The sequence below is a fragment of the Cariama cristata genome, unplaced genomic scaffold (assembly GCF_000690535.1).
Source record: "Cariama cristata isolate BGI_N322 unplaced genomic scaffold, ASM69053v1 scaffold3033, whole genome shotgun sequence".
NCBI classification, from domain to species: Eukaryota; Metazoa; Chordata; class Aves; order Cariamiformes; family Cariamidae; genus Cariama; species Cariama cristata.
This window is the reverse complement of record NW_009606475.1, coordinates 42359-68438: the sequence shown is the minus strand read 5'-3', so window position 1 is coordinate 68438 and position 26080 is coordinate 42359. Positions and strand designations below refer to the sequence as shown.

General features: G+C 40.1%; 1 protein-coding gene across 2 annotated transcripts in view; it reads right to left on the bottom strand.

The window, feature by feature from the left end:
- Positions 1 to 26080, bottom strand: part of FBLN1 (fibulin 1) — a 66883-nt gene that overhangs the window by 12533 nt on the left and 28270 nt on the right. Inside the window, exons 12-15 of one of the 2 annotated variants that reach the window (XM_009696367.1) lie at positions 25786 to 25917; positions 25113 to 25236; positions 11292 to 11434; positions 9181 to 9312 (exon numbers count right to left, since the gene is read on the bottom strand). In XM_009696367.1, coding sequence (XP_009694669.1) covers positions 9181 to 9312; positions 11292 to 11434; positions 25113 to 25236; positions 25786 to 25917 — 531 coding nt within the window. Of the gene's footprint in view, positions 1 to 9180; positions 9313 to 11291; positions 11435 to 16453; positions 16900 to 25112; positions 25237 to 25785; positions 25918 to 26080 lie in introns of those variants that run through there. The other variant, XM_009696368.1, reaches the window with a different exon arrangement.

Sequence of the window (26080 nt, the reverse complement as noted above, 5' to 3'; positions counted from 1 at the left end):
TCTCTCAAAAGCTAAATAGTCCTTTTCATTTTATCTTCTTTTTTTTTTTTTTTGTGAAAACTATCTATATTTCTCTCAATTATTTGTGACAATAACAATGTAGGCTCCTGCTATGTGGTGCTCTATAGTTTCTGATATAATCTGTTTTATTAATGAGTGGCTGTTCTTTGGAAAATGAAATATTTCTTGGTAATCATCACTGCAGGCATCAAATCATATACAGAAAAATAGCTCTGAAGATATCGTTAATCCTTGAGCTGCCACACCTGACAAACATAAATATGGTTAAGGGATTCAGAAAACTCATTAATCAGAATACAAATACTGAAATAGATTTCCTCTTGCTTTGAAGTATATTGCCCTCATAACATTGTGAATTAGACCTTCATTCAAGTTTGATGGTGAACACTTCACAAAATAATAGATTTGGAGAAACAAGTTAGAATTGGATGTTAACAAGGTTTTCATGCTGACGGAGAACTGCTCCACAGGAATGTGTCTGGCTATACATATCTTTGCTGAAGTATCTGGGGACAAGATTTTCAAAAACATGTACTTTTCAAACATGGACCTCCCAGATCTTTATTCAAATTCCTAAGGAAATGGCCTAATTTTCAACTGTTGAGCAGCCAAGTGCTTATAAAATGCTTGTCATGTAGCTTGTGAAAGTGTGATTTTATGTGTCCAAAGCTACATGACACTCAGGGCAATTTCACTGTTGGTTTAAGCTGATCAAAAATAGTGGTCCTGCTGTATTTTCCACCCCTTCCCTTGGATTAACAACACCTGAAAGAAAAGAACCAAAAATGGAGCTTGCTGCACAAGCACTAGTGTTGACAAGAGGGAAAGGGCTGGAGCATTTGTTCAGAGGTAAACAGGAGAGAAGGATTTCCCTTTTGAGCACCAACAAAGCTCCAGATCACTGAATACACCCCCAGTGTTCCCTATTAGGGAAGAGAAAGGCATCGGTGATTTAGGTACTGTACCAGTGAGTATTGCACCGTGGCATACACAGGACTCCTAATGACTTGGGCCAGCTGATGCAGTGGTGACCGCAGTGCCATCTTACCTCAGGAACAGGCAAAATTGCCTGTGTCCGTAGAGCAACTGAATAACCGCTACCCAACCGTGCAGCTCAAAGCTGTACTGTCTCCTCCTCTGAGAGGTGTAAAAGAGGATCAGCGGTAGGGCAAGACACCTCTCAGGAAAAAAGAGTAGTATAACAATGTGGGCCTGCGCCTGTGACCATAAGCCACACCTATTGCTCAGATCTCTCCCATGCTTGGAGTATCTATTGACTACAGTAGTAATTTATAAGCCACGTAAAGACAAAGCTCTCCTTTAAAGGCTGTCTAAACTACTGTGTGTAAAACTCTCCAGGTACTCATAGCCTTTGGAGTTTCCACCTAGGGTACAAGTCGTAGTTTAAATCTAGATAAAGCTGAACCCGCTTCTCTTTTTGCCTTTCGTTTCATCTCTAAAGAAAAAAGAAAAAGGAAATTAAAGTACAGGAATTACATTTCAGCATGAAAAAAAATTCGTCTGCCTTATTCAATGGATCAGAAATTTGGGATTCAATTTATTATAAATGTTATCCTTCAAACAATCAATGAAGTTTAATTTCATTAACACTTGGGCTTCTGTAGAAAGCTATGATTGCTGAAAAGCATCAAATAAAGAAGCAATAAAGAGGCCTCATGATATTAATACATTTTTTTGGCCAGAAACAAATGGTAAATATTTTCAAAGCTATTATCTGTCATGTTGGATCATATGGAGCCTTGGTATTACGAAAGAATTAAAAATAACCTTTGATTTTACTGAGGTTTGGCTAGTTTACAAATACTATGATCTTTATTAAGGATACTAAATAACTTCAGAGAGATGTGCTCTTATCTTGGTTTGGCGAACTTGAAGTGCTTTTAGATCTCTGGTTTGTCTTCTAGCCAAACCTCGCAATAGGTTTTAATGTTGACAATGCTGTGAAATCACTCATGCCTAAAATGCAGTAACTGTACTTGAAGTAGCCTCATTAAAAAATAGTTTCCACTATGTATTTTTTAATCCTTCCTGTTCCACCTTTGAGAAAGTGACATGCTTTATGTAGTATAAGAATCTTACATATTGCAAAAACAGATGGAAAAATTTCAAGGCTGAATGTCCAAAATGTGCAAAATCACATGTATCAGCCTCCTGATCCTTACTCCCACTGTCTTATTTACAGGGGGTTCAGTGTCCATCATGGTACATCATCATGTACACGCAACCTCTCCGTTCAGTGAGAGTGGCTTCATTTACCCTACCTGTCCCACAACCACATTATTCCATTTCAGCCAAGCTTTGATACAGTAGCATATCCATGACACCTGGGCAATTAATTATTGTAACCTTAAGCATTTCTTGGCAAAGAGCCACATTATGGCACACAGCACGATATGGCTCTGTGATTCAATTTACCATGGAAGAAAAAGTACCTAATCCTGAGGATTTGACATGAAAGCCCTTATATAGCTGCTCAGTCATCACTTAGAGGCGACAGCTCTGTTGGTATTGTTAGCAGAACTTCTGATGAGGGAAGCTTTCTGAATCTCAATGTGTGTTAATCCCTGACCAAATTGTCAAAGTAAGGCTGAAATAAGGGGTCACTTCACCACATTTGACCCCTTTAAAAATAAAAGTTAGGATGGGTTTGTTTTAAGTGAGCCATGCATCTGTGCATCATACTGGGAAAGATTTACGATATGCCTTGAGTCTCTTATCTTCCCTCTCCATTTTTATAGGGTATGTAGGCGCTACTGCAGGAATGAGATGCTCGCTACCAACACACAAACTCGGGAGCAGCAGCAGAAGCAGCTGAATCAGTCGCGCAAATATTTCACCCTTGGAGATCCTCAGAAAAGCAGGTCTCTGACTACTCTAAAACTGGGGCAAAGCACCTCAGAAGGCTGAATTCACACAGTGAATTCAGTGTACTGGATTCCAAATCTGGCTTTATTTGATCAATTATGTAATATCTCCGCCCACTGTTTAAAATTAATACCAAAAAATGCAGGCTACGTAATTTGAACCAAGGACCTTCAGCGGTCCCCTTAGCTGTTCCCTGACTCAGTCCATTTCCTTCCCAAGTTGGCAGGGTTTATACTTCACGCCACAGTTCACAAAACTTTGTCAGAGCTGCAGCGTGATTTATTTGTCTGCTGGCTTTATGGAAACTGTAAGCGAAGGTGGTCGGTATGAATGTGTTTGTAATACGTTACACTTTCGTACTCAAGGGGTGAGATGAACATTGATCAAGGAGGAGTGTTTGATGAACCAGATACTTGCAATGTGCTAGAGTGAAATTTGGCATTAGGAAGGTTGTTCCACTCGAGCATGAGACTCATTCTCATCAGAAAAACACCTTCAGCATTTCTCAGATATGAAATGAAAATTCACCTCCTGCTCTAGTTGCTTGTTTGCCTCCAGAAGAGCTCTCCAGCTTGACATTTTTTCTGGAGGGGAGGGAGGGTGTTGAGAGATTTGACTACTGAACAGCACAGTCATCAGCATCCCAAAAGGGCAGGTTCAGGCAATAAATCTAGGATCCCGTTTACCAAATGGCTTCTGGGCACCCTCATCTCAAATGCATAACTACTAATTTCAACAGGGCAACCTGGCATAGAGAAAACTTCACAAAATACTCTTTGCTGAGAGGCTCCTCTTGTGAAAAGGGCAAGCCTAGATGAAACCAGAACAAAGATACTGAAAGGGTCTGTGTCTTTTTTAATGTAAGGCTGCAAGAGCCTGTCGAAAAACCTGCTGAATTATGTCCCTGCTCTGTGTGCTCACTGTGAATGACTGGACAGCATCAGTTTTGTATTGCCAGACACCATTGTCGTTTCATGCTAATGACATTATAGTCATGACAATAGGTGGCTATTGTTGCTTACTTTCTAGTAAGAGTATCCACAAGGAGATATACAATGTTAGGTGCTGAAATCCTCACCCCTGTCAAGCACGGAGCTCTCCTGGATGCCCTGGCTCTGCCTACACCTAGCCTCCATTTCCCCACAGAAAAGCAGTTGCAGGTAAGCTGCTACTTTCAGCATCGCAGCCGTGCCAGGAAGCCCAAATCAGTCCGAGGATCTCATTATGCTAAACACCGTAACAAATGCACAGTAAGAGCCAGCCAGCCTCTGGCCCAAAGATAAAGAGTCTAGAGCAACAGAGGATAAGGGAGAAGCAGAAAGGAATGTGAAGGTACTTGCCTGGCACTGCAGAGTGAGTCCAGGGACAAAGTTCAGAACCACACCTTTTCCAATCCAGTAACTGAATTTAATGTCAGACCATACAAACATCTGTGTGGCAGACTGTGAAAAGACTTTGCCACACTGGGAATGGCCAAACTACTTATAAGATACAGAACTACCACCCCTGTGCTAAGGACAGGTTTCTCAAAAAGTCAAATAAAGCTCCAGGCTCCTTCTCCTGCTCACAGTATGGGATCCCACAGGCACATTTTCTTAAGGTATCTGGTTTTGTCTACCTTCTGATCATTTTTCAAAAGTCTCTCCCCAGCCTCTGGAACATACTAAACAATCATGATATCATAGTAGAAATTAGACTACTAATAAATCCAGTATTGTGCTATCAGTAGTTGAGATAATTTCTGTAATGGTTCAAAGGTAGTATCATGACCTATCACACGGGTAAAAGAGTCTAGAAAGTCAGGACAGAGATAGCAGTGAAATCCTTGCAAGTAACACTGGAGAGCAGTAGTACATACCTGTAAAACTATAAGCAATCACTGATATCAGTGTTTTCAAGCACCAACACAACACCCCTGAGAAGCTGTATAGGTACAAGTGAAATTTTATAATTGTATTGGCTCTGGATGTTTTTGACAAGAAAAGTACCATTCTGCTGAACATGCAAGAATATATGCTTAGGTTAGTATCAAATGCAACATGGAAGATTTCAGCCTATCTAAACTACTGTTAGCTGCATTACAAAATTTTTAAATCTTCCTGAAGTTTACCAGACTACAAGGTGGTATTACAGTCACCTAAGGAAGTGAATGCATAGCTGAGGGGGGAAATGTTTTATAGTATCTGATAATACCTTAGGCATTGATAGGACATTTTTGTACAGGTTGAAAAGACATTCTTCATTTTTCACTGACAGCTGGTTAAAAGAGGAATGCAGTGAAAAATCTATAAAAGCTTTAAAAAAAAACCTGGATAGGTTTGCACTTCTGTTTTTCTCCCAACCATGCTAAGAAGTGATGTGCAGTTGTTAACAGAATCTTTTGGATTCAGTGCCACCTTGGCCTGTAACCACATCATGCAACAGAGAGTCTACAGCACCTCTTGAACCAGGAAAGGAAGGGGTTTTGCATCTCTTTTTAATACAATAGGGTAGAAATATTGGAGGCCACTTTTTACACAGCGCTTTTTCTTCAGCTTGCATGAAGTCTATGCACTGCCACTCCAGCAGGCTGGCTTTTGTTCCTTCTCTTCCACTGGAAGATATTTTCTGTAGGTCAGCATAGCTAGTTTGGGAGTTTGTTCTTACTTCTTTTGGCTCCTCCATGTCTGATACTGCTGATCATTGATTCCCATTTGATATATTTTCTTTCCTTGATTTTGCAATACTGTCCTTGCCTCTTCTCCTACCTTTGTGGCTGCTCTTCCTACGTCTCCTCTGGGAGACTGTGTTCTTTCTTTTTCTAACAGTCCCTGGGGCAGCTCTTTTCCTTTGTTTCTAGTTTCTTCTTTTTCCTGCCTCACAGCCTGCTCCTACACACTCTCATCTCCTCCTGTGACCTCAGCTGCTATCTCTCCATCAACAAATGACAAACCAGCCTGATCAGCCACTCTCCATCCAATCCTACATATTTCTCAGCTTCACTAACTCCTTCTCCTTGATGTCTCAGTGTCAACTTAAAGGGATAATGGCTAATACTGATGACCTGACTCTCTTCAGTCCACAATTCTCTGTCAGTGATGAAATCCTCACTTTCCTTCTGTAACTCCAACTCTAACAACTCCTCCCACTCTCCAAACCTTTACCAAAAGAAATCTGTACCTTTTCAGCTTTTGTAGTGTTACACTTTTGAGACCATCTTGTTCCTTTCCATTCACACACACAGTTTAGATGCAGATCTTTCTTAAGGCACCATCTCTCTTCTTGATTCTGACAAGCTAGCAAAAAACTGTTTTACTAATGAAGGACTTCCTGCAAGAGCATCTTCATTGATCTGTCCTTTCTCCCCCTCTTTTCCCAGTGCTCCCTCCTTTCTTTGAATCTCTTCATTGGTTTCCTCTGCTCTGACATCAAGTCAAGGTTTATTACACTCAGCTCTTTCAGTAACACTTGTAACTATTTTTCTGCTTTTTTCCATATGCTCTTACCCTTTTCATCTCTCTCTGAGCCAGTCCATTTCTTTTCTTTAAAAAACCCCAACAACCTCCTGTAGAGGTTTTCTATCTTTTCTCTTATGGAGAAAATTTGTCTTGTAGAGAAAAGGTATTTGGTGATCTAATTTCCATTAGCAGATAAAATAGCTTTGACACTCTGGTCATTTTTCCTGAAATATTACAACAGAATGAAACATGCTTATTATTCCTTTTACCCCTGCATCTATGATTTATTATCAGAGTAAAGGTATTCTTTCCTCTACAATATCGGCAGCAAAAAAAGATTTAAAAATAGACTACACAGATTCAAGAGGCATATGTCCATCAGCGGTCATCAAGCATGATGGTCCAAGTGTGCTTTCCCAGAAGTGTATAACCTGATGATTGCTGCAAGCTGGAACATTGTATTTGGAGAAAGATTCCTGTATACCTGTCTGTTAGTGGCCCGTATGTTGGACACTGGTTACTGGGCTAGTTGGGCATCTGCTCTGCTAGAGTCCTCGTGTTACATCCCCACAGTTCTTATGTTCCTATAACTTAATGGGATAACCAATAAATCTTTCTGATAACCAATAAATCTTTCTGATACCGTCTATGCCCTTTGTCTTTTTCCACCCTTATACAAACCCTGCCCCTTTCTGTACAAGAGGGATTCACTTTGTGAACTCCTGTGGACTAGGTTCCCTTCTTATTTATTTGTCTTGAAAACTTCCCAGCACTTTTACGGGAACACCTAACATTCTGATTATTAATAACAAGAAAAACGATATTATGATGAGACCAGCAGAACCACTGCTGGCAGCCTTATTTGCAATCCTAATTTCACACATACAACATGCTGTCCTGAACCTCTGCCCCTCCAGGTAATATCAGCTGGGGTTTTGTTTTTACTTTTCCAATTCAGCTGCAGGCAGTTTACTTTGCAGCTTCCATCCATTAATCTCAAAGTACTTTTACATTAATTAATTAAGACTCTTATATACAAGAATTAATTAAGACAGTAGTAGACATGTTTTATCATCTCCATGTTGCACATGGGGGAACTGAGGTGAAGAAGGAGTTGCCCAACTCTTTTGCAGAGCTGGAAATGTACTTAGGCATATATCATATCCTCTCAACCTGGTGTATAAGAATATCCTTTCCCTCTCAACACTGTGAGACAGATATCCAGTTTACCAAGTAAAATACCATTGACACACAGTCCTGTTATTCAAAATGGAAACGCTTCCCTCAGGCGAATAACTTGGCCAGTCAATTTTCTAAACACATCCTTCTTTCTTGTTTCAGACAGAACGAAGAACACAGCATGAAAAGCAAACTACTGTAACTACTGTGGGATCTGATAACATTTATGCTCTTCTAAAGAATCAACCCAATACCTGAAATCTGTAATCTTATCATCCTGCTTTAACAGACTCCCTCTCTTTCTCAGCATTCACATGTATACTTCTGTTTGATAAAGAAAGAAATATAAACCTAATGACTTATGATTTTTATCTACAGTTCATAAAACCTTTGCACAGCTAATGCTGTGCAATACTATCATGCTTCTGAAATACAACAGTGCCACCTTCAGATGATGCTAAATACGACTTTTTCACAAACCATCAGTATGGAAGAAGCACAGCAGCAATTTTTCTTTTCATCCAGACAAGTCCTGCTAGAAAGCCCAGAAGCACATGTATAAACCTGAGCAGAACCTGCACATTCACATACCGAAGCACAAATGTTCACTGGGAACAGTGGTCCTTTACTTTCATGATTAAACATTAATAAAGAGCAATCAAATACTACATTTTAATACGTGGCATATTCATTCTCTAAGCATGAGAATCACAGCATATTCCCCTGCCACTGCACTAGCAACTCACATTGGGCAGAGCAGCCCATCAGCTGGGACCTGCTCCTGCTCTGCCCCCTTCACCTAATTTGCCAGTTACCCCTGGGTATGTTGGGTCCCAGAGTGAGAGCCAAGCTACGGTATACACTGGAAATATCTGTCTGTATGCATGTATGTATATATACTAGATACACTAGACACATTACATACTGGATACAGTATGTGTTATATCCCCCAAAAGGGCCTTGCTCTAAAAGAAACCTACCAGAAAGTACAACCCCAGGTACTTTAGTCCCTCCCTGCTATACGAGGAGATGCAGGTCTGGCGCATAACCCATATATATGGATATACGTCCTGCCATGTCCACTCCCTGCCAAGTTGAGGCTGCAAATCAAATGCGTATGTTCCATTCTGAAGTTTCTTCTAAACCACAGCATTTGACAGATCCCTTTTACCCTCAACAGAGGTATTTATTTAAAACTGAACCAGCCTGTCATTAAATATAGTACAGGTAACAGTTTCAGTAAATTCAGTCCTGCTTTAAAAATTTATTATTCACCAAAAATTGGTGCAATGCTGTTTAAACAAGAAGGAACAGTTAATTAAATTTGCATTCTTTTTGCTGACATACTACATATTTTATATTTCGTTTGATTATAATGGGCAAACCTCATCATTTTAAAGCTAAGCCATTTGCATTTGTAATTAGACCCAGTTCTGAAAAAAGTTAAAATACTTCTCAAATTCAAGTTTAAGCCTCTGGTACTTTGAATAAAAAATTACCTATTATATTAGTTCAAATTACACATATTGGACTGGAGAATATTAAATCAATACAGGCTTGAAAATCAAGGTGGGAATTAACTACTTGAGTTAGTTTTTTCAACCTTGTTCTACAATATTATTGACAGAAGAAAGCAAACAGAAAACACTCTACTCACCCACTGTCATACCATCCATGTAACGCTTGATGATATCAAAGGAATCTCTTAAATTTCCTTCTGTTATGTCAAATATGATATCTGCCTGGTTGGCTGGATATGTAGGTGTGATGGCACGAAGAAAAATAATCTCTGCAAACAAAGAGTTATCACAGAATGTACTGAGAAGTATTTGAAAACATCACTGAAGAACCTGACAGAATTTGATCCAAAATACTTGTCCTCAAAGCTGGTCGAGGACACCCCCCATCCCCAGTTTGTCCTTTAAAACAGGCATCTGAGGGAAGGGAGGATTTGGATAGACATATTTTCTCCTCCTGCACCATCCAAGAAGCCCTGAAGCCAAAACACTACTACTTTGGGAGTCCAGAAAGACCACTCTTAGAAACCAGTCGGACTTCCAGCAGGTACCTAGATGACCACATTGAGGATCCATAGGGTGGGCAGTGGAGGGGCACCAAACAGCTAAACCCCTGAACTCCAGTTCTCTTAGGCAGTTACTCAAAGTACTGCCATTACAAATTACAGAGTCCTTCTGAGTACTAGAGGAGGGTTTTACGTTAAAAAACAAAAAGTGAGACTATTTTTCAAGCCTCTTGTGAGGGAGGCAAGCATTATTATTCTCGTTATTATCCTTGCTCTACAGGTGATGAAACTAAACCGTGGGGCTGTAAGAATTCACCCAAGGCCATGCGCTGAATTACAGTTTAGGAATGTCTTCTGGGCTTTGGTAGTACTCTGGGATTGCTAGGTCTCATCTCTTTTTATTAAATCATGAGGATGGACTAATGAGGGAATGGTTTCAGAAGCATCCTGGGCCAAATCCTTAGCTCTGCTGCCAGTACACCTGGTGAAGCTGAAGGGGTGTGTATGGGAGCAGAAGTGGCTATGAAGCATTCCTCCGTTCCCTGTGAAGTAGGGCCAGCTGAGGCCTGAAACAGGCCTGACGCAATCTACAGCAGCTCTGTGCATCTAAGTTATTGGTGGTTAAATTGTTCCTATATGAACAAGGATTGGGATGTCTCTTGTCCTACTCCTTTTGCCTGGTACAGAAGTGAAGAATCAGCTTTGGCTTTCATTTAGGACAACTTTCTGAGGTGGCAAGGCTGAGACTCTGAGCACATCAGAAACTGGGATTTAAGATCTTTAAAATCCCCTCCAAAATAATCTTCCTTTCCTCTGTCCCCTTCTCTCTCTGTGCCTGTGCCACACAGCAAGGTGCTGAGTGGCTCATCCTGAAGAGAAGCAGGGCTGGAGGCAGTCATCCCACCTCTGCATGTGTAGGCAATCCCCAGTGAAGCTGCCAGAAAATTAGTACAAACGCCAAGGAGCAAAAATTGGCTTTTGATCTGTAAGTTTGTAGGTGAACTAAATAAAGTGAGTGCAATCCTTATGAAACTGCAGGACTTAAAAATTCGCAGGTACTGCAGAGGCCAAAGGAACTAAAGAAATACAGGAGTGCCCATGAGAATTTAGCATCTGGGGCTGGAAAAGTCACTTTATATGACTGGACAGCCACTCCCTTGGATGGTTTTTGAAAATCTTAGCTTAAAAATTTTCTGTTGGAATTTCCCTTCCTTTATTCTATATTTGAAAAAACAACAGTTATTTTTTTCATAGGTCAAAAATCAGCAAATCACAGTACTAGATAATATTTTCAATATAATGTATTTTGTGATCAATGTTGGCATGTAGATAAAAGTTATATGCTTTGAACAAGCCACCTGTCAATAGTAAACAACAGACCGTAAAGAGATGAGAGAAATATAATGAGCACCTACTTCCTACAGCAAAATCTGCAAAAAAAAGGGAAGAAAAGAGTAATGGGGCACAGGGTTATTATGTGAGTAAATGTGTTAAAGGGGAATTCAGAGTCAGTATTTCCCTAGACTGGGAAGCTGTATGAGTTAGAGCTCAGAATGACTTTCTTTGCCCCATAAAATTAAAACTCCTGGATATCGAAGGTTTTAATTAAATGAATAGTACACTATAATTTGGAACTGTGCAAACATTTTACTGCACCGGTAGCTAGTCTGGCTTTAGGCAAGGATTTCCGGTGGAGGTTTTATATGTTGTAGTCTATTAAATGGAACAAGGAACAAACCACTTACCTTCAGGTCTTGTAAATTCCCTGAACGTGGGCAGTGAAATGACAGTGTGGGAAATTGTGTGGACTGGATCCAACACACAGTGGACATCATTTGGTCGACATGACTTAATGCAACGGATAGTATCTGTCTTTTCAAGTCTGACACTAAAAGAAATGAGAGAGAGATGCATATATATCCTGAAAATTGATTACTTGGTATTTTGCAATCTGGGGAGCTAGAAACTATAATTGATATAAATGTTTGTTCTTCACCTCAAAAACTTGGACAAATGCGGATCATCAGAACTGCTCTGGACCACTGAAAAAACTGGCTTGGCTGAGAGTTGCAGTCAAAGCCCCCTCAAACTCAGTTCTTCAAGCCAGGCATATAAAAATAGGAAGAACTGTAGTGCATAAGATGCCATGTCTCCTACCAAGTACAAATAGGACCAAACACCAGGCCCAGATCCTCAGCTGCAGTGCACTGGCATGGTCTCACCAATTTCAGTGGAGCTATACTTATTTGCACAAGCCTTTTTGTACTCCACGTGATAATCAGTCATATAAAGCAGAAACAATTGTTTCCTTTCTGGAAATCTGGCAGGAAGTATCTGAAGGGCCAACTTTCTTTCAGGATTTTCAGCGCAGCAAGAGCCAGAAAAGCCTCTCAAGTCTTTTTTTCACACACACCTCTTTCCATCTAAACTGAGAACTGAGAAAAGAGAGAGAAGTGGAAACTGGGGGAGGAAAAAAGTTAACCACATTATTTAAAACCTCAAAGATTGAATTCTGAGTTTGGGGAAATGGTAAGGGTCATTTCATATTCCATCTCAACCAGCTGCTCATTCGTCCTTGAAAGTCTATTAAAAGTTAAATGACTTCTTCTCACCCTTGTCCACTAGAGTGAATTTAAAGTCACTTACAGTTCAAGAACTTCACACAATACCCGGTCTGTGTTCATGAGAGATGAAAGGACTATGCTGGGACTTACAATGTGACTAAGCCCCACAAATGATCTCAACTTTGACCTGCCCATTTCTTCATATTTCTAAGTGGAAAAAAGAAAAGACCGCAGTGTCAGAGGGGGGGAATTAGAAGATTAAAAGGAAGAAAAAGTCACTGACTAAAAGCAAAACAAAAATGGAAGCTTTAGTTTGTCAGATACCTCTAGAAACAAATGGTTCTTGCTCTTTTCAAAATGTGTTACTCAAGTCCACACCTACAAGCCAATTTTCTTCAGATGTTCAAAGGGACTTTATGGCTCTATTAATAATAAATACATCAGTAACTTATTATATGCTACCCACGTTTGCTCATCAAAGAAAACAAAGCCAAACATGCCGATATTGAATGAAGCTAAAATAAAGATAAAAGAGAAAACATGAATCAATATTAAGGAAATCATGCTTCAACAGATGTGAACTGGCATAGTCCACAGGAAGGCAATGAAGCTGGGTTAATTTACACCAGCTGGGTCTGGCTTGTTATTCTCACCCTGTAGTTGACGTTTTGAGACTGGCCAGGAGATACAGGTCAGGAGAGACCTTTTACATCCCACCGTTATCTGGGTACAAAATTTTGTCATTTCCTAGATGTTTCACAGGGAACAGAATAGGGCTTTCTGCTGAAATACTTCATGCTGGTCAGTTTAGAACAAATTAATTCTGGATATATGGATGTAATAGTCTGACCTACAATAACAGATACCATTCCCTTATTTTAAACCTCAGCTGCCAAATTAAGAAAGGACTTCCAGCTAGCTGACCCTCACATCTGTGAAATAAGGATCACCTAAATTGCATAGTCTAGTTTCAGCATAAAATAGTCTATTTGAAAATATGTGACAAATAGAATTGAGGCAAAATGTACATCATTGCCGATTGTTTCCCTCTCTCCCTTTTTATTTTCCTTGCTGCGTATAGAGGAGTTTACTAGACATTTACGTTTATACAGCCATACAAACATGGCATCTTTCCTCAGCATCCTGCTGAGCTGAGGTCACAACAGCCAAGTCAGACTGCTTTTACTTCCAATAATGTGTTTACAAATTCTGAAAAGTTCTTTAAAAGTTTTTCTCTTCACGTTATATAACACAAATAATAACTATAGCGTCATCTAAAGGTTTTAGGGATGCCAATAAACAGTGGCTTGCATAACTTATTTTGGGACATTATTGCTAATGAAGTACTGGTACAATACATATAGCATCCTAAATTTTCACAGCTGTATTTAGATAATACAATTTGTATGCAAAAAACATTGTGGTGGGAGAGTCTGAAGCATTCCGTATTGGTCTGCCTCTGCTGCTTCCTGGGAGGAAAAAGAAGCTTTACTCTTGACTTCAGCTGGAACAAAATTTCGCAAATAACAAACATTTCTGAAATTCTCATCCAATAAAGCCACAAATTTGTTTAAGATGAAGACCTAAGTAAGACTTATATCCATAATTCTCACTTCTGATTCACTGGAGTAAAGCATTCTGACCTGCATTAGGTACCCAGCATACAGAAACAGAGGATCACAATGATCACAAGCCATTTACGTTAGTTCCTAACTAAAATTGGTTTCTAGACCATCCAGCTTGTAACCATACATGTGACAGATAAACGCTTGTGTCAGCTCTATTTCCTTGCACCATTCTCTCTCCTCTTAGATATCTCACCTTTTTTTTTGCATGCTCTGTCCACACTGCTAAACTTGAGTTGGAGCTTTCATTTTCCTCTGCCTAAATATTCATTCTCTGATCACCTTTCTTTTGATATCCCTGCTAATTGCTTCAGCATATCCAAAGTGCAGTTGGTAGCACTTTGTTCTCTCATTGCTTCGATGGCACATCTTTAGACATCTTCTGGAGTAAATTCTTTGACAACTAGCATCTATTTCAAATCCTGATATTTGCTATTAATGATGTGTTCTGATTGTGAAACACTTTTTAGTTTATCCTTACACATCATCTTTGCATTTGATCTTCTGATTAGCTGACATTTTCCTTTTTGCTCATGTCCTCCTATAGTGGGGACTGCGACTGACAAAAGTTTCTTCCTAAGTGCTGAGAACTTTCTTTATTCAAATCTTTCCTTCAAGTTTTCCCCCTCTAACAAAAATAAAAAATTGCAGCTTTGGAGCTGGTACTTCCTCCAGGCCTTTTTCATTTAAAAGAGAATCAGTTGCTCTGATTATTTTGCAAATAATCTTTTCCCAAATATAATTTTTTCTTTCTTCTTGGGCCCTGGTGTCATTCCTTTCCATATTCTCTGTTGGATTCAATTAGTAAGTTCGTTGGACCAGGAGCCATGATTTCATTTTGATTTGGAAAGAACCATGCACATAAATGGTCCTACATAATTACATACATGTTCTTGAAAGTTCGAGCAATGCTGCAGCACTAAAGCACCTAACACATGAGAATCTGAGCTCCGTGTTCTTGAATTACTTGCTGAATACAATTAAAATGGTAGCATTTTACAATACTGAGGGCCAAATTCTCACACTCCCTTCTTTTCCTGCCAAACAAATATATATTAATGCTTGCAAAAATGAAGTTTATTTTTGAATCTTTATTCTACTTAATTATGGCCTCATAATGAACTGGTAGCCAGAGGGCATTTATATACAAGCATCTTCTGTGGTGGTAAAGAAACCCCATTAGCTCAAGTAGCACGGGCTTGTGCTTTCAATATTTAAAGCTGGGACTCCATCCCCACTGGCAACTTCTGGCAGCTTTATAAGTATGTGTCAACAGACTTATTAAACATTGGCATTCCTCGTGAGACTTGAACTCCTGTCAGCCAGCTGGGATAAACTTTGCCTTAGGGAACATGTAATACTCTGGCAGAGTGCTGCGATCATGCCCCAATCTAGTTCTTGGCTGATGATGAGCCTGAGAGCCCGCAGCTTACAGCTAATAGAGTAATTCCTTGTGTTCAGGTGATTAAGGCTCGTGCTCTTGGTTTAGAAGGTTCCCAGTTTCTAACCTTGCACCTTGCCTGTGCTGCTGTATTTAAAGAGTGAACCATTTTTTTCATAGGTGCATTCACATGGATTTTTCCTCATTCATCTATGGACTGACTATTCTGCCTAGGTACTGGGCAGCAGAGATAACTGAACCCAGGATGGTGTAAAAGAACATTCATTTTTAGATCTTACCTCTGGGACTGAGCTTTTATTATTTACCAATACAAGCCACGAAGAGTAACTAAATCCTTTTCCAGCTCACAAAACAAAAGAATTCCAAAGAAGTTCCAGTTGTATTGTCTACATTGTTCTTGATTGCATATAAGTAAAGAAAGAAATTCGTAGAAGTAAAGGAAGAAAGATTTGGATATTGGAATTCTGGCTGACCTTTCAGGGCTGCTAGGGTTTGGTTGGGGGGTTTTTGGTGGTGGTGGTGGATAAAGTCTTTCCAGTTAAAAATTTATCAGCTTTGATATGAAAGTTGGAGAGACAAAAATTTTATGAGACCAATTAAATATCTTTTTCCAATGTTCCTGTAGATACATCTCAGCATACAGCCTGTGAAACAGAAAGGAGTTTTCTGCTACTAGTTGAATGCTGTTAAGAAGTTCGTTGCTGTTTTCCCATCATTAGTTTTTCAATTCAGTGGAAATTCCACAGAAAGGAAGATGAAAAATCTCGAAAATAAATGATCTTTAGAGGAGATTCTCTTTTGTACCGTCCTTAGAAGTTAGAACTGGGGTCTGTACCTGGTGGAAATCAGCACAAGCTCACTGGTTACAACACAGCAATGATAACTAGTGCACCTTGAAAATCTGGCTACACACTTTCAAAGTGACTTGTGTGCTGGGGCACCTCGGAGGTCCTAAGGGCCTAAGTTATGCCCTTTTTATAGATTTCCAGAAAATGCACACTATTTGTCCCCTAAGTGATGAAACTCTCTAAAGATGTCTCAGCTGAGACAATTATGTACCTATTTTGTTTTGAAAATTTAGACCTGAACATATGCAGCTGTGTATCATCAGATGAGACCAACTCCAATACTGTGTGAAGTAAACTAATAGTTTTCAGTCTTCGGTATATTCAGATAATAAGCTCTTTGACACCAATTTCTGCTTTTTATAATGATGCAGAGTACACATAAGAATCTCCCCGAATTGAGACATTCAGTGACAGGGGAAAGCAGAGAACTGTAATGATAATGACAAATAAAATGCAAGTGCAGCATGCAACAGATGAACTAAAACTTTATTAAAACTGGGGGGAAAAAAGCTACTCTTAGAAGAGGAAAAAGTAGCCAATGATGCCTGTAAGTTAGGGATCAAAGCTGTGCAGAGACAAAGATAAAAAGTTTGGCAATAAATGTGTTGACAGTTCCGTGGCGGGAAAGTTGCATTTGAATTGTCAGAAGAAGGTCTCTGGGCTCTGTGATTTGCCGCTGCATGACCACAATGCCACTGTGGTTGTTCACTTTTTTTGTGGTGAAAAAACCCTCCTGGTTCCCGCTGATGATGGACAGCAGAATTTTATCCCCAGGGACAGCATTGGAAGGGCCCATGCGGAAAATGTCGGTGGGTACTTGAATGTTGGTAGGAAAAGAGAGGTGATAGTAGGTTATTCTCAGAGGCAGGCTCTGGCACTCCTTATTTTCATTACAAGGCAAGCGCTCACAGCGACTGCAAGAAAAGTGAGAACACAAGACAAGAGGAAGATTAGCGTACATTTAGCAAGCGTGATAGGACAGCAAGGGCAGTGGGGGTGGGAAAAGACACGTTGACTTGCATACTGTATCCATTCTTCAGCCTGGCACCTCAGTCATATTGCACATGGACAATTATTAAATAAGGATGAACTTGTCTGTAGCTGGTGCTTTTGGAGAAGCGTTGCCATTTTCAGAAATGTTGCCCTTTCTTTGCACGCACAGATGGATTGAGTCTGGCACCTCAGGGTGGGCAAGAGCTTATTTGCATTTAGATCAGCTAAGCTCTTCCTAGAGAGAACATAGGCTTTTTCGGTTTTTTCCCCCAAAATTTTATTCTTTTGTTGATTGGAATTATGTTAAATAAAGGAAGAGATCCCAAGTGGTTAGTGAGTTGACTGTGTCCTACTTGGGATGTCTGGCTGGATTTTAAGACTGAGCAAAGTATTCTGAAAACCACAAATCTACAAGGAGTTGATCTTTCAGAGAGAAGAGGCACTCTAGATACTACACTATGTATGTTCATCATCTGACAGCACACACACGAATGGAAAACTTAGTTCCTACACTGCCTGGATGTTAAGGTTTATTTGCTTTGAAGACAAACCTTCTTCCTCCTGATGTGGCACAGTATTTCTCTGTGCTACCATGAGAACCAACTGGAGTAAGTGTAACACCCATCTAGGCAAGCACTGCAAACAAGATCCAACAGCCTGATGTCTCCAGCATGTGCCCTACACATTCAGTCCACTCTTACACAGCCTTGAGTTACAGGAATGACGCTGGTGAGTGAGAAAGTTGCCCTCTGCTCTTTCCTTCCCTTATCACCAGGCGCTGTATTACAGTGAAAAACCCAGAGAACTCAGAAGAGATCACCCATACAGGCTGACTGCAGACAATGAACTAGAAATCATGATCTGCATGAAGGGAGCAATCTCCTCCCTTTCTGTTACTGACAGAAGTGATATTTGTCCAGTAAAATATGGCACAGACAGGTATGGGCATTAAAGTCATTGCTATTAAAGAATGTTGCAGTTCACCAGCACATTAATGAAGATCTGACGTGTCACGATACCTGGTGTGTTTGAGAAGTGTTTAAAGAATTGCATACAAGGAAAGTTTGTATGAATTTCAGATGAAAGATATGCCCAAATCACCACATTCAAGTTGGTATCGAAACAGCCTCTCAGACAGGTGCATGGAAGTAGAGGTAGACACAACGATCTCAGCTGGATGTTGACTTTGCAAAATTTGGGGATGACCAGGTTGTGCATTTAGCTCTAAACTTGCCTCATGCACAACTATGAATCAATTAGATTATGCATAAGAGTCTCTCCACTCAAAAGCAATATTCAGTCCACAAGCTGAGGTTTTGGAACTTAAACTATTTATTTGTTTCTTTACTAAGAAATGCTCCACCATGAAAACATGGTTTGCTTCTTACTACCTCAAGGAAATTTGAGTGCCCATTTAATTTATTTTATTTTGACATATAAAATTGAGCTCCTATCAGGAGTATCTGGCATCAACAGAACTGTGGCTCATAAGCAAGCCCCACTTTGTTGCCAGTGCATGGTGACCTGAATTCCAGGAACTTCTCATTATATGCAAAATAAGCATTTTCAAAAAGAGTAGTTAAAAGCATCCTCAGTTCTTCAGTTAATGTGTTCTATGTTTTCTTTTAATACCACTTGCAAACAAAAGTACAAAGCAATTCTTTGAAGACTTAAATGCATTCTTATTTTTATTCATGTGTGTAAAGAACAAGCACAAGTCTTCACAGGATGGTCGGCTAATTAGGTGTGGATCATAGAATCGCAGAATCATTATGGTTGGAAGAGACCTCAAAGATCATCAAGTCCAACCGTATACCCGATGCCACCATGGCTGCTAAACCCACTAAACCATGTCTTGAAGTGCCACATCTAAACGTGTTTTGAACACCTCCAGGGATGGCGAGTCCACCACCTCCCTGGGGAGCCCGTTCCAATGCCTAACGACTCTTACAGTGAAGAAGTTCTTCCTAAAATCCAGCCTGAACCTCCCCTGGCGCAACTTCAGACTGTTTCCCCTTGTCCTATCGCTAGTTACTGGGGAGAAGAGACCACCCCCACCTTGCTACAACCTCCTTTCAGGTAGTTGTAGAGGGCAATAAGGTCTCCCCTCAGCCTCCTTTTCTCCAGACTAAACAACCCCAGCTCCCTCAGCTGCTCTCCATAAGACTTATTCTCCAGGCCCTTCACCAGCTTTGTTGCTCTTCTCTGGACACGCTCCAGCAGCTCAATGTCCTTCCTGTAGTGAGGGGCCCAAAACTGAACACAGTATTCGAGGTGCGGCCTCACCAGGGACGCGTACAAAGGGATGATCACTGCCCTGGTCCTGCTGGCTACGCTGTTTCTGATACAGGCCAGGATGCTGTTGGCCTTCTTGGTCGATGCTCTGGAATATTTTCAGGTATAGTGAGTTCTGCACTCTTTTCTGAACTGTCATCATAACTCCACTAAAGAGAATTACTTGATTTTGTTAAATCATGAGGCTACTTGGTTTTGCTGAAATCATGAAGCAAGTCAAGACAATTAATTTCTTAGTTGGAAACATTTTCTTCATGTAAATCTTTCTGGAAGCATGTACATGCTCATGAGCACTTAGATGCTCATGAAGATGCCCTGATTTATTCTTTTATAAAAGCAAAATATGTTTTATAATAATAGACAGATTTTTTTTTTAGAGGAAAAAAACCCAAAGCTCCCAGCTTCCTAAGATTTGAAAAAGGACATTCTGCTGATTCAGAAAGTTATTTGTGGAGACAGATGTGCCTGCGGCTAGGAGCTAGAATTACTCAAAATTCATCACCTTTTATCTTATTCTTTGGTGGTGCACACTACACGCTGCACACTTTACTATAGGTTTAGCTAATGTGCACTAATTGTTCCATCATATAACCACAAAGGAGAGATAGAAAATATTATTGCTTTCGAGATCCACAGTTCATTCTGGGGTCATGCACCACAAAGGCAATAAGAAATGAGCATTTAAATCCCAGTGTACTCTCTAGACCTTATTTAAATGCTTCCCTTCAGTGGGCAGAAGAAAATCATACAGCAGGGGAATCCAACAACCTACTGCTACTGAGGGAGCAGCCCAAGACCCTGGGTGCTGCTCCAGCTCTGTGGCATCTCAGGACCGATGAGGTGGCCATACAGCTTCTGTGCCCTGCCACCACGCCGTGTTGATGTGGGAGAGAGCTGGGGGGACCCAGCAGGAGAAGGGGAGTGCTAAGGAGGCAGCAGGATGCTACCAGAGAAATCCAACACAGAGCCCAAGTGAAATACGCACCGCTTTGCAGTGAGGCAGTTTTAAATACATCTTTGCAAACCTCTGCAATTAGGCACGTGGGCTAGAAAAATAAGCATATAATGATGCTAAACACTTATTCCTGAATTTGTTCCTGATTATTTTAGCTTACTCTAGACTCTGTTCTCTTAGGTTTATTTATGTGGCTGAAATACTGGTTTCAAAGAATTACTGAGAGTTTGAAATTCATGTACCAAACACTGGTTACTCATAAAGGAATATAAAACTACCAAAACTAGAGAGACTTCATTTTGGATAATGAATACAACATTTCCTAACAGAGAAATGAGGAGAAAATATTTTCTGCCTTCCCTCCTGCTAATTTCTGAGCCTGGTTTTCATGTGGTACAGAGGCTATTTGCTCCATTGTGCCCAAAGGAGCTGAGTAGTATACAACAATTCCTGATGCACTGAAGGGAAAAGAACTTTTTAGCAGGATTTATGGCCTTGCAATTTACTTCATAGAGAATAAACCATGTTGAGAACCATCTCAAAATGCTGAATGACTAACCAAGTATTATTACTAAACTATACACTACACATCTCTCAAATGAGAACCTGTAGATTGCCAGAGCTCTAACAATCTTCTGGACCTCCTACAATATACTCCACTACAAAGGCACTCGTTCATGCTATCATCGGTGTGTATTTCTTTTCAGCAGGTTGCACCACACCCTGAGGCCCAGATGAGCCATCAGCCGGGCTGTATCACCACATCGTGGACCTCTGCATTTATGTTAATAGAGCAGCTGTGTAGGAAAGGTGGTTTTTGTCTTAAACAGACCAGAACTTAGAGGGAATGAAACCAACTGATGGTTGGTTTTCACAGTATTTCTTAACCAGAGGAGAATCTGGAGTCCCACTTCAGGCTCAGGTGGGAATTTGGTATACAGCAGTACAGTAGACAAGATGGACAAATACTCTGCATGTTCCTCCTGTCTGGAGCTGGAAAGTCTCAAGGAGTTTTCAAGTTATACAAGAAACAGACCTAATTTTACCTTTTACCCCTCAAGCATTCTCTTCACCTGGTCATACCTTCAGATCCTTCCCTCCCTACATTCAGCATCTTTATCCCTAAGGAGGGATAAGGCATCCCTAAGTATGCCTTCCCTTCTCACCGAGTCAGCTCTTCTCTCACCTGTGCTAGAAACAGCTTTCTTATCCATGGAGCCTGGGTGGTCTTTGAAAGCACAGAAGAAACAGGCTCTGGAGTTGTCAGGGCCAGCAGCACCTGGCCCAGGACAGATAGGAGCTGACATTATGGGGAAAATGGGGCTTCTTTCCTGTGGCTCTATGTGGGAGCAGGCTCAGACAGCCTGTGGAGTTGGTGCCTGCAACATTTTAGACTGCTTTAAAGAGCTGCAAGAAGCTCAGGTCTGCTAAATCAGAAGAGAATTGTTTGTTGCTAAAAAAGAAAGATCTCTCTACTTATAGGAAGAATTAAATTGCACTGAGGAAGATAGTCAAACACAAAGAGAGATTGCCACTGAGGCTATGAAATCCTTATCACTCAAAGACTTGAAGCAGAAGTTGAGCAAACAGTTCTCAGAAATACTCCAGGTAGACCTGACTCTGTTTTGACATACAGGGGCAGATTAAGATTACCCATCAAGGTTCTCATTTTCTAAGGTTTATGAAAAAAGGCTAAATGCAATTTTACAAACTTTGTAATTTCAGAAGTTTCAGAGCTTTTTAGTAAGGATGACAAAAAGTGCAAATGTAATCTCTGAATAAATTTCAGATTTCTGCTCCAAAACATGACAGCAAGCTGTTAAAAGAAAAAGAAAAAAAAAAGGCACCAAAATGTCTTTAACACACAAAACAATGTGTTCCTCCCTACCCTTGTTCTTGGAAATGAGTGAACTGCTTTGGCTGAAATTTGCCAAACCTTGAGCCTGAGTCAGACACCTGGCATGTAAAATTTCAGCCGTTAGTTAGGTTTTGGCAAATTCTAAGCAGTTAAGAACAGGTCCTAATAATGAGAAATGACAGGTAACCTTAATAATACGCAGACATGTCTAGAATATAAAATATTTCCCAATCTGGCTCAATGCAGCACATATTTCTGACATGCCACCATAACTGCTTCTTTATCTTTTCTAATATTTTTCTTGGCTTAAATATTACAAATCTTAGACTTCAGTGTCACATAAAGAGAATTTGTTATGCAATTTGAAAACAAAAAGTGTTTGGCAAGGCAGTACAGCAAGTGAAGTCCTACCAGGAGTAGCAGTAGACCTTAATTATCCCTGGAAAAATACCAAGCCTATAAGCTGATCAAGGGAAAAAAGAGCAGAATTTAAGCAAAAGAGATAAGACCTTCAATAAAACTGAGGATTGGCCCATGCCAGGCACTTTGCTGGTCTTTGGGGAAGGTTACATGGGCCGTTTCCTCCTGAAGTTCAGAGTATCTATACAGCATCCTGAGCTTTCAGCCAGTAGCATGGGATGATGCTGCAAATACTTCACCTGATGAGAATCACCACTGCAACAGCCACCATGCAAAAATCTCTGCTTTAAAAGTACTGGGTAAGGAAGCTTCTGGATCGCTGAGGGCTGTTGCCTGTACGTAAGGATTTTAAGGAAAAATAAGAATGAAACACCTTGGATTTGCAGGACTGAGGCCTTTTAAATTATAGCTGTTCCAAAGAAAATACTGGAGAATAGGGTAAAAAAATCCCACGAGGTACCAACTTGATGGGAATGGAAAATGTGCCGTCTTTCTTCTGATGTGCTAAGCTGGTGAAATTGGAATGTGTTTTGAATAAAAAGAAGAGGAAAATGGTATCTGTAATAGATACAAAGTTATGAGAAGCCAACTATTTTGGAGTCCTGGCACAAGGTTGGGTGAAAAAGTGATTTAATGTCATTATCATGCAAAAGCTAAGGAAGATATGCTAGCTATCAGCTATGTTGGGTTATATATGCCAAAAAAAAGATGATTCAAGAATATGTAAATTAGTTTGGATGTAAAAAGGGTGCTAAAGAGCTGTCTTATGAAACTGTTCCCCAACGGGCACAAAGTAACCCAATATATAAACCTTGATTCTGGCATGTTGGAATAATGTTCATATACTGGCAAAGTATGAGAATACCGAGCTCCCCATTGAACCTGGACTTTTTGCAATAAAGATGATGAACTTGTATTCTCTTTGGTTTATGCAAACACATTTTCAACAGTAAATTTAGCAACAGTGTCTATAGCTGTTGAGAGGGAAAAACCTAATAAATCCAACAAGTTAATAACTCAAGGAATTAAAATAATTAGAACTTTACTGAGCAGCTACAGGATTTGTGTCTGACTCATAGCCTAATTATAGCCCTAGCACATCAGAAGAATCTCTCCCTATGAGTCTGTTTGAGTTCAGCAGAATAAGTCATTACAGGGCCCCAATAACCCAGACATAGAAAAACAGTTCAGACTCTACTATTTCCCCCGAAGATCCCTTACATCTCAAATAGCCATTAATATCAACACATGCATAAAAATATAGATAAGAAAGAAGATTAAATGGAATGTGTGTGTAAGATGCATATTTTATAAACTGAGCTTTGCAACTCAGGGATGTCCATAAGAGTAGAAATCCGCTAATTCTGCTTAGTGGCCCATTGCAAATGACTTTAAATTAGGATACAAATGAACCCACAGTATTATAAATAAAGAGAACATCTGCATCATGAGGCACCACTTGTCTATTGATGTGACAAATAGAATTTAAGATTTAATTGCTATTGACACTTCTCAGGATACAAGCATATTTTATAAATATCTGGTTTTACACCATGAACTCCCTCTACAACATTCTGATCAAATACATCTGCTGTGCGACTTATATGGCATTTCACAGATTAAGGTTTAAATGGAAATAAGCTAATCCCACTGTCCCCCTGTTGAAGATCACCATTAGCTTCATTCTACAGAGGAGGCACAGAGTACTCAATTTTATCTAAAAGATGGTGGGCATATGAACAGTGACTGTGAAAAGCAATAGCAGGCTGATGACAAATATAATTTATCAGCTTTCCTCCCTAGCAGGTGGAGCATACACTTACCTGGGTATGGGGCACATGAGGGGCACTGGAGCAGCCTTTGGAAGAATCACTGGAGTACAGGGTGGCCATAAAGCCACAGGGCAGGAGGAAAAGTAGTCATCTGCATCAGCCATAAACTCTGCCTCCGCACCTAACATTTTACAACTTCTCCGCTTTGTTAGCACCATTTGATGGGTATAAATGAGCTGCCAGCTGCCCCTCCTGCCAAAGCTGTCTCGTATTTTCAACACCAGAATGCACAGACTTTCTCTGAGCTAGGTTAAGAGACACAAATATGAGCAGCAGCTCACATACCACCCTTGCTAGGATTCCCAGCTTTTTTAACAGAGGTGAAATAGTACTAAAAATAAGACATTCTTGCAATGCTTTGCAACAGCACTGGTAAGAATTCAGAGAGGGAGCTGAAAAGAACTCTTTCACTGGGGTGTAATAGTAAGGAAAGACTACATGTGAAAGGACATAAAAGTCAGAATTTTGAAGCTGAATGTAACCCTCCTAACAGATTACCTGCAAGGTAGCCAGAGAGAGAACACTGCTTATGGCTCTAGAGATCATTACGATGTAAACTGCTGACAAATGGCATTTTTTAGGGGAATAACTTTTTCTTAGACTGAAACAGGAGCACAACAAAGGGACCAGACCTGTGTGTGCAAAACATAGGGTAGGCCTACCAACAAAATACTTATTTACCAGAATCCGTTATATATTTAGTTGGCAGTGGCATGACATAAAGAAGATCATGTCACCAAAAAACTGTTTAGCCTTGAAAAAGAAAGTACTTACGTATCTCCTGACTTGCGGTAATTTTCTGGACATTCCAAAGACAGACAGCGAAAGCCTCCCTGGATGTTAAAGCAGGTCTCATTGAAAGAGCAGTTGTGGCTTTCTGCAACACACTCATCAATATCTGCCAAATGGAAAAAGTTGAGTGGATTAAACACATGCCTTTCCCCTACTTGCAGGTGCCAGATGATGAAGGTATCATATTAGGTACTACAGAACATGGGCTGCAATTAAATATTATTACAGGATTGGAAGGGGAGGGCAGGAAAACAAAAAAGAAGAAAACTAACCCAAACAACAGGCAAGAACAGGAAAAGGAAGAGCAGCAGTGCCACTAAGTGGACAAGACCTAAATATTTGCTGAAATGTTTACAGCGTGATATTTCCTTTTAATGGCTAAACTAACTCATATCACTTCACAGTGAGAATATTCATCTTCAGAATTTTTCATAATACTTTACTAATGTTATAAAAAGTATTCTCTACTGCATTCTATAGTTTATAAATTTCTTGTATATTTATTATAAAATACTGGTTTCTTCAGATTTCAAGCTGATGTTTACTGCTTTACCTATAATGTTGTAGGAAAGGCATTTTTTTAAACATAAAAACTTGCTACAATTTTTCAGAAGTCCACAGTCCAGTTAGGTCTCCCTGCAGTTATTGAACTCACCTTGGCAGTTGCGTGCATTGGGTGCCAACCTGTAACCAGTGGAGGGACAAGTACATTGAAAGCTCCCAGGAATATTAATACATCGAAAGGAACAGATATGCCCTCCAGTAGGTAAAGCACATTCATCAATATCTGCAAGAAGAAAACATCACTAATTTACTATGTGTTCATGACATTCAACCAAGTGCACATATATGGTGTTCCCGCTGTGAGCTTCAAACACAATTTCATGATTCTAATTGCTGGGCAAGGAAAAAGATCATCAGATAGGTGTGGTTCTAGTCAATAAAGGCTG